At 42.8% G+C, this 21,769-nt stretch overlaps 2 protein-coding genes across 3 annotated transcripts in view; one reads left to right on the top strand and one right to left on the bottom strand.

Annotated features, from left to right (window-relative positions):
- The window catches only part of LOC140074888 (mitochondrial import inner membrane translocase subunit tim16-B-like), a 98,049-nt gene that overhangs the window by 38,134 nt on the left and 38,146 nt on the right, over window positions 1–21,769 (top strand). The window lies entirely within an intron of this gene.
- Window positions 3,639–16,338, bottom strand: VASN (vasorin). Its single transcript, XM_072120178.1, has 2 exons — window positions 16,019–16,338; window positions 3,639–6,118 (listed from the first exon to the last, which is right to left on the bottom strand). The coding sequence occupies exon 2, from the start codon at window positions 6,106–6,108 to the stop codon at window positions 4,147–4,149; it is 1,962 nt and encodes a 653-aa protein (XP_071976279.1). The 5' UTR covers window positions 6,109–6,118; window positions 16,019–16,338; the 3' UTR covers window positions 3,639–4,146.

Here is a 21,769-nt window from a genome sequence, read left to right as displayed (position 1 = left end):
AATCAAACTGACTTTCCGGTATTCGAGCGAAAGTAAATGACCTAATAAATCGACAGGTCTCTGGCGGACAAAGGGTTAAGTAAAGGCGCACCGCAAGCCTCTGGCACCGTCCCAGGCCGCAGAGAGTTAATAGCACGATATAAGAGAGCTTTGTGCGGGGATACAATATCCCAGCATGCTTTTCTGCAGAGTCTGGTTTTTAATTTGAGGCTAGAAGTTGGCGCAGATTTAAGGGATTGGAAGAGAGACGCGTCCAGAGTGAAAATATTTACACAGCAGCAAATTCCTGCAGGAATCCAGGGGCCGGTGTCTGAGAGCCAAACAAAGACTTCTTTCTGAGGTTTCACTCCTCCGTATTGTGTTCCTCACTCACTCCTGTGTATTGTGTCCTGCACTCTGTGCCTTGTGTGTATACACTACTACACTTTCACTGTGCCGGATCGTGCACTCACACTCCCACCGTATCGTCTGCTACAGTACTGTCCCCAGTGCTCACTCATGTGAATAGCGTTCTCTAGGATTTCCTTACATGTAACCTTCAGCCATATTTTACCTGCAAATCCATGAACCCAATCAGGAATCAATGATTCAGGAATCAATTAATAGGTCGGTTGATTTTTTTTCTTCCTTAAACCAAAATCTTCACCTATTGTATCCCAATGGTGGATGATGCGGGAATCTAGAGACCTTGACCAAATGAGAAATTGTATGGTCCAACTTACCCATAAGGTTATAGTCACATTCAGAGGATTTTATCTCATATAAAAATAAAGGGTGTGTTGGTCAAAATCTGTATTAGTTATTCCGAAGTTGTCAGCCTCATTTTTTTACTGCAGGACGACTGAAAAAATTATTCATAGTACAGGACAGTGGGCCGGCATGGAGAACTAGGATCAAAGGTGACTACAATGAGGGAATCTGGAATATAGGGAGGACATTTCAGGCAGCAAAGGTTGGCATGTGATTTATGACCTTGAATAAATCAATGGGGCACATTTACTTACCTATCCTGCCACGTTCCCCGAAAGTGCATTGTCCGACCGGAATGCACTGTGCCGCGATTCACTAAGATCGTGCGCCCTATAACGTTGATGTGTCGCTTCCCCGCTCAGGTCCGACAGAGTTCACTTTCTTCTTCCTGGTGTTTGTAAGTGCTTGATCTTGCGACACAATTTGAAAGTTAAAACCTGCGCTCAGTCCAAATCAGTCGGATCGTCTGACGGCCCGCCCCCCGATTTCTGTTGCATGGAAGCCTCCGCTGCTGCGCCAAAATCTGATTCGGTGCGACACAATCCCCAGTTAATAATAATAATAATAATTCTTTATTTATATAGCGCACACAGATTACGCAGCGCTGCACAAGCATATCAAATTGGTCCCTGTCCCCATGGGGCTCACAATCTAAACAACCTAACAGTATGTTTTGAAGTGTGGGAGGAAACCGGAGTACCCGGAGGAAACCCACGCAAACACGGAGAGAACATACAAACTCTTTGCAGATGTTGACCTGGGTGGGATTTGAACCCAGGACTCCAGTGCTGCAAGGCAGAAGTGCTACACACTCAGCCACCGTGCCGCCCAAATACCTGTCACAGCGGCGCGAATCCTGAAAACGTCGGAAAATCCAACTAAAGTGTGATCCACGGACCCTTAGTTAATAAGCCCCGATGTGCTTGTAGTCATAATGACCACATTCAGAACAATTCAGCTGTTTTTGGATCACCGAAATTTTAACAAATATTCCACGCAAACACAAAGCCAAAAGCGTAACTGATCCTTATTGGCTTTGTGGATGAATGCAGTCCATTGTTTTTTCCCCTCGTCAGGTTAGGTACAAAATCTATGGACCCATATACACAGCATATGCTTTTGTTTGAAGGGATCGCACACATATTTTTGGAATTAATTGGCTTTTTTACACAGGTTGAGGCTGAGTCAAAGGAGTGTTGGTATTGGGTTATTTTATAAAGTGGGCAAGACATACTCATATGTTCATATCTTCATACTGTGGAAGATAACATTCCTTTAGAAAACTTCCTTGTTACATCACTACTTACAAAAGATAATGTCATAGCTTCTCTACACCGTATATCAGCGCAGAGCATGCCTAGAAAATTTTTCATAGACTTCATTGAGTCGGCTCTGGACCATTGCTGCCCAGGGCCAGGAGGCTGCTGTAAAGCATATCACTAAATGCTGTTTCTAGAGCTGAGGCATGATGGAAAAGTCTAAAATTGCTATACATGTTTTCTCCAACATAAGGATTGGTAACCCAATGGAGAAAGTTGGATTGTGGTCCGGTCCAACTTTCATAGTCTGTAGTGATTAACATTGGAAATGGCTAGAGAGGTTACATAAGGTGATGGCAGCTACCACCAGGGGTAACATGTTGAATTGACCTACTGCCCCTTAATATATAGGACCACACTTGGTCTTCTCATGTCGTCTATATAGTCATATAAAACAACTGTCTATCCATTAATCCTTTCTCTGTCTGACTTTCCTCCTCTTTCCTCGATCACATCCATGCGTCGCCCCATGCTTCTCTCCCTCACCCCACTGATATTTGGATAATATCTCTATTCCTTCACAGAGAGACCTTTCTTTCCCTTGTAATATAAAACATCGCCTCAGGATGCACACACCTGCCCCCCTCCCTCCGCTCACTCCATGTACACTCGCCACAGATTAGCCGCAGACCTCCTGCCCAGTTTGTATAATGACTTCCAGACCCTTTTTCCATCCCCCCACCTCTTCATAATGCTGAACTAGACTTTTTGACTGGAGAACTCATTCCAGTGCCACATAGCTGCAGGTAAAGGCTGTGCAAAACTGTGCTTCCTATCCAACACAGTCCTACAAATCCAACCCTGAGTGATGTACGGTAGGGGCGACAATGTCCTGCACATGTCAAGGTGACAATGTCCTGCAGATGTCAAGGCGAAGGTGATTTTATACCAAGTTTATTCAGATGAAAGGAATTATATCGGAGGCTGCCAGCGGCCGAGATCTTTCTGTTCGTTCAGGAGAGTCTGTGCTAACTATTTGGAGTTAAGGTTATTAACATGATCTGGTTATACTCTGCAGAAAGGAACACATGGCGGTGATAATGTACAGGTCTCCGACAGGAAGTATCTGACACGGGGATATGCTTCATATTCAACCGTGTGTTATAATGGATGAGCGCCTTCATTAGTAGAGGCCAGATCTTACCTATTTAAAACAAAACAAATCTATCCCTGCTGGCGTCGGCTACGCGTTTCTGCTAGAGACGACGTCTACTCACAATTCTCCTGTGGGTCGACTTATTGCTCCCCCCTTCTCCTCCCCTTCGTTTACCAAACTGATCCTGATCCTAATGGCTTCAGCAGATGAGATGATACCTCACTTTTTCCTCTCTTACTTTAGTTGCTGGAAAAAATGAAAGCGAGACCCTGGCAAGAGATTAGAGCGCGGTGAACGCTCCAAAACGGCCACGAACCCTCATTCTAGAGAAGTCAGTATAATAAATGTGGACTCTGCAAAAAAAAAAAGTTATTGCACTACGTCTGAGACCTATAGACATGACTGATGGGATGCAGAAGAGACCTTGATATAGTGTTACCCGCTAGATGGGGGGAAAATGAAAACCAGACACGTAAAAAGAATCCATATTTATTACATAGCGGTCAATTATTAACAATCGGCACCACTTTGTCCAGCAATCGGTGCTTTGTACTGCGCCGTCAACCAAAAGGGTTCAAAGACATTGACCACCCCTCATAGGAATGGGGCGCATGCATTATCTCATATGGAATGAGTCCAGTAAGTGCCGCTTCATGTTAGAAGCCCCCCTGACACCATGCGTCTCAGGGCGTGGGATCTTTTTGGAGTCCAGCTAAGAACACGTCCTTGACATCGTATACTGGTTGATCCATAATTTTAGCGACAAGCCTTCTGCTCACATGCAACTGTTCCACCCTGCTTGTCTCCGTAAGCAGTATATCCCTTCTGTTTTGTCTTCTGCCCAAGTCTCTAGACAGCACAGCTGTCTTCTGGGCAGGTCTCCCGGTAAGCTATGATATTGCCTGGATGAAACATATCTTGGAGATATCCTCCATTCATACCTGGGAGTGTGTATGAGTCCTTTAGGAGTCCATCTCCAACTTAAAAGTAAGAGTGAGGAAGTCGTCCATTAGTTGTGTCATTATTATTTCCGACTCGGGAGGAGTCCATGAGGGGTTCTTCTGACTCCCAACCTCTTTCAGTTCCTTTTAGACTTTCAGATAATTTTTTCAACTCTCCTTTATCATCTAGACCTGGTTTTACACCTTCCAACTCTAGAGGGCCTCCGTTTTCACATGCATGAGCTTTTTCCTTACGTCTCCTGGTGTAGAAAACTGTGCTTACTATGACGACTAGAAGGAGGATTCCAGCAGCTATGGCAGGCACCAGCACTAGTGTAAGACTTCCTTCTTTGGTTTGCGTTATGTGGGCGCTAGGTGTTGGAGACTCTACCAAAGTCTGGATCTCTGAGCATTGTTCAGTCTCACCTCGCATTGATCCGAGGCAAATTCTATATGTGCTATTATAATTCAGTCCCTTTAATGTATAGTATGAGAGTGTTGTAGGTAGCTGGTAGGTGTCTGGCCTGTTGTCTGTTCCGGAGAGGTTTTGTACCGTGAGTCTTAGCCCTTCAAGATGTTTTTTAGTTTGGATGTAACTCTGTAGATCCACTTTAATTGAGCTACTTGTCCTTTCTAGGAACTGCACTTGAATTTCGGGTATCTCAGTTAAATCTGCTGGCGTAAGTGATAGCATTTCACAGTACATTCCGTAAAATCCTGGTGGACATTCACATTCCACTTCTCCCTGGAAATCCAAATGACATACTCCACCATTCAGGCAAGTCTGTGGTGGACACTCATTGTCATTGGGTTCAACAGGTTCTCCTGTTGGCTCATTACTTTCAATTATTGTTGTGGTGGTGGTGGTCACAGTGGTCGGCGTGGATGTGTGTCTTGTAATGGTTGGTGTAGTTGGAGCAGCTGTACTGGTAAGTGCCAAGGTTGTAGGCACAAAGACTGTTGTTGGTATTGGGCATCCAAAGTCTGAATTTTGCAAATTACGTAACATTTTTCCTGCGTTTTTGGGAGGAAAGTGACAACGAGTTTCTTCGGAGCGGTGTAGGGCAGCTCCGCTGACTCTCAACCATTCCGTCAGCCAGCTTAATAGGCACACACAGTTGAAAGGGTTTTGTGCAAGGCTGACACCACGTAGGCGTGGTGTAGATTGGAACAGACCCTTTGGCAAAGTACGAAGGCTCATTCTGCTTAGATCTAAGTCTAATAATCCACTGAGGCCTGAAAAGTCATCGGGTTGGAGCTGGGAAATCGCTACATTGCCGGCTAGATTGAGTTTGGTCAAGCCTTGTAGACCTGGAGGAACCTTCGTTAGCTGATTATCAGATAGGTCCAGCTCATGAAGATTCTTAAGTTCATGTAACAGATCTGCAGGCACCTCTTTCAAGCCAAGACCAGCCAACCGCAAAGTCTCTATGTTTCTTGCGTGGAAGACTCCAGTATGGATGGCAGGGATAGCATTATAACTGAGATCGAGGAGAAGGAGATGAGGTAGGGAGAAGGACGGAGGGACTACTAATTGATTTTTGGTCAGTTTGAGCTCGTATAGATTCTCAAGACCTCTGAAGGCATCAGGATGAATGCTTCGAATGTGGTTCTCACTAAGGTACAGCCTTTCTAGGTGACTGAGACCTTGAAATGTTTCTGCAGAGATCTCAGTAATTTGGTTTGCCGAAAGGTCCAGGTTCCTGAGGTTGGTGAGCTTTTTGAAGACTCCTCCAGGTAGGTTTGACAACTTGTTATGGGATAGATCCAGGAGTTGCAAGTCCCAAAGCCCTGAGAAACTGCTCTCTTCAATTGAGCTGATGCTGTTCTCAAAGAGGTATAAACTCATCGTGTTAGGTGGTATGCTCCGAAGGAAGCTCATGTCCTTGCGGTTCAAACAGAAGACTGTAAGAGGTTGGTTGCATTGACAGCCATCTGGGCAGCCTTCAGTAAGGACTATGTGGACAGCACTGAGGACCGTCCATACCAACAGGAGATGCATGCTGGAAATTCTGTGGAAAAAAAAAAACACAAAAAATTATTAATAAATTATATCCTGGACAAGTTCAGACATTTGTACTTGTGTCTTAATTTAAAACTAATCATTGTCAAGCTTTTAGAACTTGCTTAGAAGCTAAATATTTCGGGACTTCATATGTAATCTGAAGAAAAAGTTTATGGTAAAGGATGAATTTTCCTGCAGTGCCCCCACAGGCGAAATAAATTATTACACAGTGTTCAAATACAACACTAGATTGTCTCTGTAATGCAGGACCTCCACTCTTTGTCCGAAATTAACTCCTATTTCCCTTGCAATTTATTGCAAGTGAGTTTACTAAATTGGACAACCTCTTTAAGGGTTAACGTATTCTCCCTCATGCTGGTGCCAGACTTCATTTTCATCCTTTTGAATATTTTCCGGGGATGTAATCTTATAGGGTTTCCTATTATGATTGGCAGATTCCAATTTTCTTACTTGAACCGTTACCACTGAGCATGAAGTGATGTGAAAGGATCGTGGTAAGACTTGTGCGGACAGGACGCCTCGTCCTCAGAGTGAATCGGTTAATAAGATATCCTGGTATTTGTACCCCTATCATTTAGGTTACATGAACTTTCAACTCCTGCACAAGAAAGGCTTGTGCCTGTCAGGCCATGCCCCATGTGTATAAACAGAGCCCCTAGCGGTATGCGGACCCCCCTCCCCTATCTGTCACTTGTAAGACATCATGTAGATAAAGAGACTGTGTCCCAGGCCACACAGCCTCGGCCTAGGACTACAGTCTTACAGGCGCAGGTCAATGATCATCTCTGTCCAGGGTGTCATGTACATCCAGCTCACACCCCAGCTCCTCAGTCACGGCTTATCTTGGCTTCTGTTTACACTATGTGATTTGCTTAGACATATCCCTTTATTTTTCTTCTGTACAGACCTGAGTGTCGCCCTTCACAGACGCACGTAAAAGTGGCGGTAGACGTGAAACAAATCCCCCCCCCCCAATCTGCTTGTGATTGCAGCCAGATGGATAGTAGGGCCATTGTGTGGGCAGCCTCACAAATGCAGATATAACTGAATGTGTATTCTTACAATGCAATCCATATGTGATTCCAACCCTATAGGCTACATTCCCGATAAAGATACATTACCTTCAGCCTTGGGATGAGTTTTCTAAAATAATATGTTTAGATAAGCGGAAATAATAGCATTATATGGGTGTATTATTTGGAAATTGAATTGCTGTATTATGTATGTAGTAGTATTTTGGCACTGTATGGCGGTATTATATGAGCTATAAAAGGGATCCTTCACTCTACATTTGATTTTTTACAATAGGTACATTTTAGAACGATTGCCCAAAGGCTCCCAAAGCGATGCGGGATATGATGGCGCTATAGATTATATAAACATAGTGATATATAGACCTCCATTTGTGTGAATAGGATCTCTAGATATGTTAGGAAATCTCTTGACTGCAGTATATCCTGGCACTATATGGCGGTATTATGCAAGCTAAAAATACTAAATGGCACCTACTAAAAAACAAATTTAGGACCTATAAATTCTGCAGCTCGGAACTTGTACATTTTAAAAAAAACTAAAGTTTGTTCCATCTGCAGATTTCTAAACCCTCTCACCCCAGCCCCCGTCCCTGCATTAGCTGAAAGCTGTCTGCACATAAAGTACTCATCCGAAAAATTTATAAGATCTGTGATCCTGTAAATCCCATTGCGGGACAATATATGGACGTTGTATTTGATATCCACACACACGGTGGCAAAGTTCCCCCTCGGCCTGAATACATTTCAGATGGGGAGAGATAGTGTCTGTATATCTGCGCCTGTACTGACAGAGTTAAGAAGGGTCAGTAGGAGGCAGGTAATATTCTGAGGAATGTGCAGCTGTGAGAAGGGGGAGACAGAGGTGAGAGAAGGGAATAGACCGGAATATAAAGAAGAATGGGAGACGAGATGTTGCAGATGGTGGGGAGAGGAGGGGTATGATGGTAATTGCTGTCCAAGGGGGTGGGGGGGCAACGCTTATGTGTCTGGAGAGGCGGCAGGGTGGGGGGTGTCATCTTGTCGGGAGTACATGTTGTACATAAAATACCCTGATAAGTTTTTTTCCATCTTCACACTGTTTAAAGACGGGCTATCTGGGTTCTTTGTTTTGGATCTAGTTAAAAGCAACATATCCCAAAAACTAGGGAGCTGGTGCTAGCGTTGTCGCGGAGGGGGTCGGCCCTGGTTACTGATGAGGCTTTAATACCGATTGGTGGCAAAATTATTATGATCAGTATAAAGGTTATAGTGATACTTTAATGTCATGAGACAAATATCTGCTGAGAACAAAGGATCAGACATACTAAAATCCAGCTGCCCAATTCTTGTTTCTTTCTGGTGGGCATAACCATACACATTAGATTATAATTATAAGTAATTATATAATTTATAAATCCATAATTGTCGCTGCTGGAGTTCACCTTCTTCTCTTCGGTGCATGTGAGTGCGTGTCAAATTCCTTTTTAAATACCGCGTTTTTTCCGAATCCGTCGGGTTTTCCGCCGGCCAGGCCCCCCGCTTTCCGGCGCGTGTAAGCCGGCACCGATGTGACGCAATCCGATCGCGTGCTCCAAAAACCCGGGGCAATTCAGGGAAAAACGTCGCAAAATATTCGGAAACCCGGCGATTCGGCCCCTTAGTAAATGAGCCCCATTATTTATCTGTAATGGGTATTGAAGAAGCTTTGTAGTCCTCATCAATGGAGGTTGTGGTGGAGTTAGTTAGGTTAGTTCTTAGTAGTCCAAACAAATAAAATACTAAACAATGACATCATCCAAACAACTTAAAATCCACTATAAAGGCCCTGATATTACCTCTCACTTAAGAAATGACGAGCAGCAATGTAATGTACAGAATCTGTGAGTGAGCAGTGTGAAACTCCCCATAAAACATCATTAATTAGAAATCCTATTAAGAAATATAAGCGGGGCAGTGCAAGGCTTGGGTGTCATAAAAACTCGAGCAGTTAGTCATCCGTCTTAGTGGTTTTACAGCATTAGCCACCCGGTTTCATACCAAGGAAGATTTAGAACAGGATACACAGAAAACTTCAACGCCCCGGAACATTTTCTGTATTTGTCCTGATATTGAAGTACACAGACTGTAATTTAGGTATTCTAGCACCTTGCATTGCCCCCATGCAAGTATTTTAAATAATATACCGTATATACTCGAGTATAAGCCTAGGGTGGGCAATACACCTGCTACTCTCTAATCTCATCAATAAAATGTCCAGCAGTCTCCCCTTATGAATAAAATGTCCAGCAGAGTGCCCCCATTAATGTAATGTCCTAGAAATAGGACTCCAATCCATTGACCTCCTTTAATTGTATATGACAATCTTTTTTGATGCAGTTGCGCTTCCGATTTGTTGCACTAATGGCCTGTCAACTTACAGACTACTATGGGGAGTAATATGGGTATCCCTCAGGACTACTACTACCGCCACCGTATGGTTTTCTATAGGTTCTCTCATACCATAAACACCATTAAACAGTTACTGTGGATGGTATGTATGCCCTCCGCCTGGGGGCAAGCCTTACACAGCCCCTTAGTAATTAGGCCGTGAAGCCTTAGAAATGCCAATTTTGACATTTTTCCTGCCCTTGGGTGCTACTAGAAATCTGCATTAGTTGTATTGTGCAGGTCCGGACATGAGAAGCCTTCTGGTCTGGAGTCAGGCCGTCCATCTAATGACAAAGTCACACCTGTTACAGTACGAGGAGCATCTGCACTGTCACTTTAGGACCATCGTAATGGAGAGGCTATCCCTGTAGTATAATAAGGAACTCCCCTCTTTTTACAACCTAGATCATTTCAATAATAGTTTTATTTTCCTTACAGCCAATAGATATGTTAGGAATTTTATCTTCTAGCTAGAAGATACTGGGGTGGGGGATGGGTTAATATGCTTAAAGTTTAGGGGTCAGTGATCCCGGGAACACTTGTGAGTGGTAGGAAAAACAAACTTTAGGACAGTGACATTGGGGGTGATCATTAAGCTTCCTTTTTCTGATTGGCGAGTTCATAGCTGTGAAGTCTGCAGAGCATCACGCCTGCAGATGTCCGCACTGAATGTCTGCGCCAAGCAGCGGGGCCTGGTTTCTATAGGCAGCCCAGTACATTTATAGTATGGCTTCTCTGAGGAAAGTAGTGTATGACATAGCACATTGACCCCGTGTGTGTATGGCAGCCAAGTATTACACATTGTTAACTTTTAACTAGCGGGGCTTTCCAAAAAGAGAGATGATGGAAAGTAGCGGCTCATGTCTCAGTGATGTCACTATATTTAATTCTGCATGAAAATTTCTTGAAGGAACTACCATATTGGATGCCACCCTGCTTTCCTAGAAATGGAGAAAACTATATTTAGGAGCTTCTGTCCACCATTACAAAATGGCTGCTTGTAATAAACATCCATAGTCACCACAATTTGCCAAAAATGTTAAATGTGTCTTTGTTCCTTCAGTAACCAATCATAGCTCAGCTTTTATTATTTACAGTGCTCTTGAAAAATGAAAGCTGCTTTGTAATTGGTTGATAAAGGTTTCTGTCAGAATTAACATCATATCTGGCTTTTTTAAAACAACAAATCCTGACGGACCCAATTATAATATAATGGGGGTCCTTCAGGCCCTGTTGTTTTCTGACATGGGATTATAAACAGAGGCACAGAGTAAGTGGGAACATAACCCAAGTTCTTGAGTTGGCCTCTTATTTTTCAATCACGAATAAGTGACCATTATAGTCACCCAATGCCTAGTTGTAATTGATACCACAATTTACTATTTCTGAGGCCCACAGGCCTACAAAAGACCCCTTCTAAGCTATACAATGATATGCTAAGTGGCTTCCATTTTTGTAGCCATAATGGCGGCCATTTTGTTTACAAATTAAAAGAAGTAACTAAAATCTTAGGTACCTACATGCCCATATGCGATTTATAACATACACTATAAGCACAAAGTCTTACACTAGATCTAGAACCATCTGTTTACATCAGTAAATAACCTTGACACCCCACAGACCATAGTTCACACAGACCTGTTTGCTTCTGCATGAACTTGTACATCTGTGCAGCATTGCATGTTCAGAATTCCTACCCAATAACCTAGAACATATTTATGGTACCTATTATCGCCCCGGGCTTTGTATATATAATTATTATGTGTGATTTCCAAAGACTTTGCTATACAATAGGTATTGTGAGAGCGGTAGGATGCGTTCCAGCCTCCCACCCTAAATGCGTTGCCTATTGTCAGCTGATGTGGAGACAGGTAGGGCACCATTATTATCTGTATGTTTTGGCTGTAAAATCACAGCAGCTTAAGATATTAAAGCTTTGTAAAGGTCTGTCAGGAAGAAGCTTGCTCCTCTGTTCTTTGTCATAAAGCGCAGCCCTTAATTTTTTATGGCACTGATGCTTTCCTATTGCGGCCTGGGTTTATTAACACCCTGACTACCAAATACACGATAAGCATCCTTCATGAGGTAAATTATACTTAGACTATATCATATTTACACAAATTGGTCTTAAAATGGCTACCGCTTAAGTCGCCCTTACTCATGTAAGTCGCCACCATGATGAATGAATAACTGATTGAACTGAAGTATAGAAATGTCCTTTTCATGTCTTTTGTCCATTGTAGTTCTCTTAGGCATCATCATACTCAGGCGACCTACCTCTATGGCGTCCATAAACCCTCATTTCTTGAAGGGATTTTTCCAGCTTTCCAAGATGCAGATATTTGAGATTTCAATTATAAAATTTCAAATTGATTTCAAGATCTCTGCTTCCTGTCATATCGTGGACCATTTTTATTGTTTACATCCTGGTCATGTGATGGGGCATAATGCTGCTCTGTTATCTGGACTGTGTGTCCGGCATATGACCAGGACCGGCTACTAGCTACCTGACTGCAAGCAGAGATCTTACAAAGGATGAAAAATGCATTCAGAAACTACCTTGGAAAACTATTTATAACTTTTCATTTGTTTTACAAAAACTGGAATACAGCCCTGAGTATACTTATGTTAGGGTTAGGCTTATCAATAGGGTTAATGCCGCCGCTGTGTACATGAAATATAGCTGATCCCCATGTCCATTGTAGACAAAGCCGGAATCCTCCTTTACCAAACACCACGGGGAGTTGCTGCAGGGTCTGAATAACCACTTACAAATGTGTAGCCATGTTTGCTTCATCTTGTGTTTGAAGACGAGAGACATTTGGCAGAACCTGTCACATGTATTAAGCCACTCATGAAAGTACAACGGGCAGGGTGCCAGGACATACTGCAGGGTGCGAGGAAGCACTTAATGAAAAATCAAGTCACCAAAAAGTCTGCGAACTGCAGGATAAATATTAATTCCTGGACCCCTGCAATGTGATGGGAAGATATGATCTGGGCTCAGAAAACTTGTACCTAAGGGCCCAGCCTGTTGGAGGGGTGAAGTTTATCTCATCTGTATTTATTTAGGTTCAAATTTAAGGGGGGCTGCAACCCTATTTTGGGCAACACTTCATAGTGCTTGTGCCACACCCAGTGCGTAATTACATCCATTCCCCACAGTTTGGCCGCAAAGACCGGGATGAAGCTCAGCGCTGGCAGCTGTATTATTACACCCACCCCACATAAAAATAAACTTGGGGCTCCCAGGGGAGTGAAGAGTTCCAGGGTCTGACCCCTTACTCAGCTATTAGATGTGGGATGCTGGAGATTACAGTGTTATTTTACTGCATTGCACTGTATGCGTGACCCCCCAATAGCGGCCCCTTGGCCTGTTTATATGAACCCCAGGCTTCTGTGTGGATGAGGTTGTGCCAGTCCAGCACTGCTACATACATTAGGTGTTGACACATGGTGATACTGAATGGTGTCATGTACTTGTTCAGTGCATGCAACCGCCTGACCCATTACCATTGGCCTGCTTTTGGCCCGGCAGCTTCTGAGTAATCCTGGGTGTTGGCCTAGGCTAGTTAAAAATCCTGTACTTGTCATATTAGCCGACTTCCTTTCCTTCAAGTACCACAACTACCTGGCAAACTCCCTGAAACTCCTCCAGAACCCTTCTAGGGGGTCTAATCTATGTTCTTGGGATAAAGTAATTTTCCCAGAATGGGAAATATACTGACTTCAATTTGCTTACTTGGCAACACTATCCTCTGTAAAATTGCTCCCAGTTGTTGTTGTGTGGGCAGATTAGACAATGGTCCCTATAATGAATCGTAAAAGCAGCCATGAATACAATCCATAAAATTTTAGGTGGCTCTGGAGCCCGGCTCATGACAGTAACTTTCCAAATTTGTCAATAGAAAACAATGCAAAAAGTTACAAAACTTGCATTGGCCTTATCCAACTTTTCTTAAAGGGGTGCTCCACAACTAGGATGGGATATTGCAATACTAGCGGTATACAATCTGTATCATTTAGTGTTTTTTTTAGAACCCTGAACAAATCTATATACTTAATGGGAACCTCCCCAGCAATATGGGGCCATAAACAACCAGCTTAACTGTCCAAAATCTGTGTATAGTAAGCCTGCCTAAGAAAACGCCCCAATACTAGCTCAGGGAAGAAACTTTATCTGAGAACTAAACATGCACCAAAAAGTTGTGACAGGGGAGAACATCAGACTCCTATTTCCATTAACAGCCAATAAGATTCTGGCTCTACCTTCTAATGTGCCCCTTGGAACATAAAAGAAACAATATCATTGGATGCAAAGAGTAATTGCTTAATTTTTCTCTTGCCAACACAGGGTACAATCACATGTGGCGTTTAACACATAAGTTTCAAAATGCAATGAAACAACTGTAAACATTTGCGTTTCCGAAACGCAACGGTTAACGCATGCATGAACGGGATGTTAGCACATCGTGTTAATGGTTGTGTTTTGTAAATGCAAATGTTAAAATCAATTTAATTAGGCAAATCTCTCTTCAGCTGTTTAATTGCGTTCTGAAAAGCCACATGTGAATACACCCTCATAAATATTTAATCTATCAAAACATTTTGGATGATTTATTTGGGCTAGTAAGCCATAACATATGGACCTAAATATGTAAGGCTGCGTTCAAAATATGGGAGTATTATAGGGGATGCATATGATAAGATCCCTAAATTTATCCTAAGGGTGATGCCACACATGGCGTTTTGGTCCGTTTTTAAGCATGTGTTTTCAGTCCATTTAAAAACGGCTGCGTTTTGGACCGTTTTCCATGCGTTTGGCTGCTTACAACCTGTTTATCTATTAAGATAATTGGGAAAAACAGTCAAAAACGGATGTGTTTTTAAACGGACTGAAAATGCATGCTTAAAAACGGACCAAAACCGCCATGTTTGGCATCACATGGGTAATATGCCTATTACCTGATTATATGTCATAGAAAACGATGGCCCCCGTCTGGATGAGAAGAACAGTAAGGAAGGGTATTGGTTAACCCCGACCTCTCCAGTGAATGCCTGGAGAGAAGAGGGTGCCATGGGTTATCAGCGGCATTATGGGTATGTATTGTAAATAATATATATATAGCACTGTGAAGGGATCTGCTGCTTTAGGGTTAAGTGTGAGAGGTGAAAAAAAGATCACTAAATCCTTATATATACACAGCGTCTATGTGAGCTGCAGAAATGGGAATAGAGTCGATAAGTGCAAAGTAATAAGGTCTACTGTTCTCTGATATCAGCCACTTTGGTAGATACTATGATTATGATCAGAGTTCCTCCCTACTATTTGCATACATAAGTGTGACTGATGCTAGCGGCAATATTCTAAACATATCCCTTTAAGAGGAAGAAGTCTCTGTATATTTGCATTGTAAGCCAAATACCTTCTACATACACTACCCTCCACACCTGGCACTGCCGGCGGCGACCCCATGCATAGAGGGGGTTAATTCTAGCCATTGTGGTCCCAGCCCCAGATGTGCAGTAATATGCATTAATAGAAAGCAGCAGTGGTGTGCAGCGCCAGGCCCTGAGTGTCAGCTTTGTACATCATCCAGGCTGCCTCCTCTGCACAGCCGGCCTGCGCTGTGTGTGGGACGGACACAGAAGGACCCTCTGTGCTGTGTGTGTAGGTATGTGCCGCTCTGGACACCGCACCGCCATTGTGTGTATCTGGATGTGAGGTGTACTTGTATACATGTCTGTATTGTCACAGTCATGTGTCCTGTGTAAACCACTGATAACACACTGCAGTATTGTACAGTATATTCTGATATCAATTTCATGGGTGGTCCATGAGTGAAGCCCCCAACCGGTCAGTACAATGACGCCGTTCCTATGCGCATATACAACAATCGGTGCAGAAGTCACCCATTTTACTAAGGATAACGCCGTTATCTCCTGGGGATTGTTGTCATCCTCTCCCCTCATCAGCCGTGTATTGTACAGTGTATAATCTGATTGTATATCTGTTTGTATAGCCAGATCACTCAGGCTGGGTCATTTACACACACAGCCATACACGTGAGATTTTGATCTGCAGATAATTGGCAGATCCATCTGATTTGAGTAAAAATTGCTAGAAATCAGTGACCCATCTTGTCTATTAATAGAAACCATCGTCATCATCTGATGAACTTTATTGATGGAAGCTGGCAGACACATTTACCAATGAAGACTGATATTAGTCAGATAAAGCACCATATACCCGACCTACAGCGGTGACATCTGTGGACGTCACACTACAATGTGCATCACATAAAGTCGCCACATCTGCATCTTGCGCTGACTTATCACCTACACTGTACGTTTACTCCGTACGCTGGGTATATACGTATAGACACTATGTAAATAGCCGTATACACATGCAGAACATATGGTAAAAGGGATAAAATGAGCGTTACCTTGTGTCCCGGCACTGCGAGCAGCTCCAGGCAACCAAATGACATCCAGATGAGTGAAGTCCTGAAACTTTTTCTCCTCCTGTCTGAAGTTTGCTCTCCTCCTCCTCCTCTTCTCCTAACACCTCTTAAGACGCCTTTGTCCGCTTAGACTCTTCCCTTCTAATTTTTTTTTTATCCTCTCGAAAGCTTTTTCTTTCTCTCCGTCCTGACTTTTTCTCCTGCCCCTTTTCCTTTATATTTTTTTTTCTTTCCTCCAGCCTCTACGCTCTTTCTGGCTGTGGAAGTGATAGTTTAGTTATTCCTATGCTATTTGCCTGGGGCAGGGAAGGCGTTCCCAGGACAGAGGCAGGACTAAGACTTCCCTCCAGTACCTTCGAAACCGGCTATTGGCTTGAATGACCCCCCCCCCCTCCCAATCTAAAGTAAAGTACTGTCCCACCTCCACCTTTCCACTGACCCCATAACTACATGCTGCCCAGAGGTGCAGCACAGTCCAATCTCGCATCACTAACCTTTCCATAACTTTCCAGTTTACACAGTACGACCTCCACGCGCCAGGCTGCAGGGAGACATAGACATTGCTTCACTGTCAATACATGGATAGTTTTATCTTATCTCCCAGAACCATCACACAGGGGATGAACTTTAACTAGCGCCATGCAAAATATAATCCGGGGTACATTACACACAGAGATAGGCAGGGGCTGCGTTTCCTGGTTATTTTCCAGATACTGGAACCTAAAATGCACTTGCTTGGGTACAAATAACCAGATAATTGGATGATAATGAGTAGAATCTCATCAAAATGAATTCAAAAATAGATCAAAATCAGTTCTCATAGCCGATGGGTTGCAACAGAGTGGACGATCCTCAAGTTCAAATTCCATCCTGTGCTACAATGTATCAATATCCGTAAAACGTGCCTGTCTGTAGTACAGACTGTTTAGCGTAAGAAAAAATTGGATACAATTGTAACAAACCCTCTGCTGTATCAATGTCACATTCACAGGTCCGAATTTTTCCTCAGATTTCTAGCAGTCATTTCCACAGACTTAGGCTACATGCACACTGCCGTGGCCCGCCGCACCGTAGCATGGCGGGCACACGGCAGCGTGCGGGGAGAGGAGGAGGTGAGCGCAGCTCACCCCAGCCCCTGTCCATAGGAACATTTGGGCCACGGCGCCCTAATACGGGAAAAGATAGGACATGACGTACGATGCTGTCTTCCCATAGAAGTGTATGGGGGACGTACCATATATACTCAAGTATAAGCCTAGTTTTTCAGCACAAAAAAATGTTCTGAAAACCCAAACTCGGCTTATACTCGAGTAAAAAAATATAGATTTTACCAGGTTTTTGTGGTAAAATTAGGGGCCTCGGCTTATACTTGGGTCGGCTTATACTCGAGTATATACGGTATATCGGCCATATATACGTCGGCCGTATATACGTCCCCCATACATGTGTGTGAGTGCAGCCTTAGGGTGAAGACACACATGGCGTTTTTGGGCCGTTTTTGGGCCGTTTTTACTAAGTGCGTTTTCAGATCGTTAAAAACGCATGCGTTTTTGGAAAACGCATGCGTTTTTGTCCATTTTTCATTGCGCAATTTCGGAAAAACAGACAAAAACGCATGCGTTTTCAAAAAACGCATGCGTTTTTAAAAAACGGATGCATTTTTTAACGCATGCGTTTTTAACGATCTGAAAACGCACTTAGTAAAAACGGCCCAAAAACGCCATGTGTGTCTTCACCCTTAGAGTGGTGCCACACGTGGCGTTTTGACCCCATTTTTAGTCCGCTTTTAGTCATGCGTTTTCATTCATTTTTTTTCAAAGCGCATCCATTTTTGTCCAGTTTTCCCAATTATCCTAATTAAAAACGGGCAAAAACGGTTTTTAACGGACTGAAAACACATGACTAAAAGCAGACTAAAAAATTTACCTCTCCGTGCGCCCATTGCCGGTCTATGGTGGCCGTATATACGTTCCCCAGCGGTCGTGTGAATGTAGCCTTACATAGAATGACGTCCGTAGGCTTTCCGATTTTTTTCTGATGATGGGGAACCAGGTTTTTTGCCAGCTAATTTTTACAAAGCATTTGTTTTGTTTAAATTTTTACTTATGTATTATGTATTTTACGTATGTGAAAGAAGCGAATGCAGATACAATAGGAACAAAAAATATATGCATGTTTTTTTTTTTTTTTTTTGCAGACATGTCTGTGTGAATGACCTCTAAAACTGAGCTTGGCCTCTGCGTGTGAATTTGAAAGTTTCTATTTGGTGACAGCAAGCAGAAAACTTGCAGGTTCGTTCACATGTGGTGTTTGCATTGCGTTAACAAACGCAATGTAAACGCCCAGGGTCGGGTCTCACTGTATCAAGTGAAACACATGTGATCTTCAACAAGCACCCACTGTTTTGCATTGTGTATATGCAAAGCACCGGGTGCTGGTTACCGATCGCATGCGTTTTACTGGAAACACCGACGCAATCGGGTCAAGCCCTGACCGTGGGCGTTTGCATTGCGTTTGTAAATGCAATGCAAACGCCAAGTGTGAACGCACCCTGAAAAGAACGAGCAAGGAACAATATCAGAGTAATGTTTCATGGTGTATTATTATAGGGATAATCAGATCTTATAATGCCGCTAGGATATGCGTTCCCTCCTTTTAACATTAATGGATGGAGCTAAATTCAATATTTCTGCAGAATATAATGTATATATTGTGTATAATGTATATATTTCGCACAGATCAGACATGTGCAGCAGAGACGCGTCTGATAGGGAATATACTGGGATATAAGGAGTCGCTTTGTCTTGACGTTTTCTTATTACAGCTGTAATACTCAGGGCTCCAGCGAATAAATTGAAATTGCAGATTTCCTCCCTGAGTTTCCGTCAAATAATTTTCCAGTAGGTTTGGCAGACATCCACAGAATTTCATGGAATTCTGTTAATATATCACCTGAAGTATTGACACGGCCTTAAATTGCTTGTACTCTTGGACAAATCTATAAAACGACCTGTTTTTCTGCTTTGGTCGGAGCGTTTCACCATATTCCGAAATACAGCTCAGCAATGGAGCATCAGGGTTAAAACAATAATGGACCAACCAGAAGAAAAGAGTCTGATTACTTCTACAGGAACGGCGCCCTCTTTACTTATGGGTGGTGTCTAGTATTGCAGCTCATCAGTTGTTGTTTTTTTGTTGATACAAAATATATCTTCATGCACCCTATTAGAGACTTAGGGACTTCTAATATAGAGGGTCTTCTACTCATGGTATAGATCTACAACCGAAACCAAATGTACCTGGAGCAGAAAGAAATCTATACAAACTGAGGATTGTCAAATACAAAAAAATATAATTTTTTTGCACATTCTTCTAAAAAAATCTATAAAATCAGTGCATGTCAATAAAACATAACAATTCTCAAAGACTAATAATAATCTTTATTTATATAGCGCCATCATATTCCGTAGTGCTGTACAAATCATAGGGGACATATAGAAATATAATATTACATTACAGAGTACAAACAGTCATATGGAACAATAGGAGTGAGGGCCCTGATCACAAGAGCTTACAGTCTAAAACAATGCAGATTTTTGATGCGGGTTGCGTATGGTGAGTCTGTACCTCCTGGTGGGCTGCCCAATCTTTCATTACACAGACAATCCTTTGATTTAAATGGCCAAGATGTATTGTCTTATTTGTCCTGTGGAGGCGCTGTAGAGGTACTTAGATTACAGCTGACTATTTTTTCTTCTACATCAAGTTGGCTTTAACCAAAAGTGGAGAACCCCTTTAAATACGGGAATAAATCACAATACTAGAGTTGCCACCAAGAAATCTGTGGCACTGTAAAGAAAGTAAGACCTTTAAAGATATCCCTGGGGCTGACCTGTTTTTACTTCTGTATTTGGCCCCAGCGGCCTCTATATTTAATGCATTATGATGAATGAGCATTGCCTGGCACTGTATGCTTAGCATGTTCTATACTGTCTGGCACTGTATGCTTAGCATGCTCTATAGAGTCTATACTGCCTGGTCCTGGGTCAGGCAAGTGGGTTAGGTCACTGTCTCCACCTTTGACTTTGGCAGCCAGTGATGTGCTCTGAGATTTGTCACTCCAGCTGCTATAGAAATGATGTAGTATAAATATCTCATACCAGCTGTAGTTGATACAGGTTTTGAAATGATCACATCACTAGTTACTGTAAATTATCACTTTACTTGTTGCTGTCTATGATGACATCCCATGCTGCTGTCTATGATGACATCACATGCTGCTGTCTATGATGACATCACATGCTGCTGTCTATGATGACATCACATGCTGCTGTCTATGATGACATCACATGCTGCTTTCTATGATGACATCACATGCTGCTGTCTATGATGACATCACAAGCTGCTGTCTATGATGACATCACATGCTGCTTTCTATGATGACATCACATGCTGCTGTCTATGATGACATCAGATGCTGCTGTCTATGATGACATCACATGCTGCTGTCTATGATGACATCACATGCTGCTTTCTATGATGACATCACATGCTGCTTTCTATGATGACATCACATGCTGCTTTCTATGATGACATCACATGCTGCTGTCTATGATGACATCACATGCTGCTGTCTATGATGACATCACATGCTGCTGTCTATGATGACATCACATGCTGCTGTCTATGATGACATCACATGCTGCTTTCTATGATGACATCACATGCTGCTGTCTGATGACATCACAAGCTGCTGTCTATGATGACATCACATGCTGCTTTCTATGATGACATCACATGCTGCTTTCTATGATGACATCACTTGCTGGTGTCTATGATGACATCACAAGCTGCTGTCTATGATGACATCACATGCTGCTGTCAATGATGACATCACATGCTGGTGTCTATGATCACATCACATGCTGGTGTCTATGATGACATCACACGCTGCTGTCTATGATGACATCACATGCTGCTTTCTATGATGACATCACATGCTGGTGTCTATGATGACATCCCATGCTGCTGTCAATGATGACATCACATGCTGGTGTCTATGATCACATCACATGCTGGTGTCTATGATGACATCACACGCTGCTGTCTATGATGACAACACTTGCTGCTGTCTATGATGACATCACATGCTGCTGTCTATGATGACATCACATGCTGCTGTCTATGATGACATCACACGCTGCTGTCTATGATTACATCACATGCTGCTATCTATGATTACATCACAAGCTGCTGTCTATGATTACATCACACGCTGCTGTCTATGATGACATCACAAGCTGCTGTCTATGATGACATCACATGCTGCTTTCTATGATGACATCACATGCTGCTTTCTATGATGACATCACATGCTGCTGTCTATGATGACATCACATGCTGCTGTCTATGATGACATCACATGCTGCTATCTATGATGACATCACATGCTGCTGTCTATGATGACATCACAAGCTGCTGTCTATGATGACATCACATGCTGCTTTCTATGATGACATCACATGCTGCTGTCTATGATGACATCAGATGCTGCTGTCTATGATGACATCACATGCTGCTGTCTATGATGACATCACATGCTGCTGTCTATGATGACATCACATGCTGCTTTCTATGATGACATCACATGCTGCTTTCTATGATGACATCACATGCTGCTTTCTATGATGACATCACATGCTGCTGTCTATGATGACATCACATGCTGCTGTC

This window comes from Engystomops pustulosus, chromosome 8 (assembly GCF_040894005.1).
Source record: "Engystomops pustulosus chromosome 8, aEngPut4.maternal, whole genome shotgun sequence".
NCBI classification, from domain to species: domain Eukaryota; kingdom Metazoa; phylum Chordata; class Amphibia; order Anura; family Leptodactylidae; genus Engystomops; species Engystomops pustulosus.
Note: the sequence above shows the minus strand (reverse complement) of the source record. Positions and strands in the feature narration are given on the sequence as shown.

What these genes read in the sequence shown, in the direction of transcription:
- VASN (XM_072120178.1), bottom strand. Translation starts at nt 6,108, where the DNA reads ATGCATCTCCTGTTGGTATGGACGGTCCTCAGTGCTGTCCACATAGTC.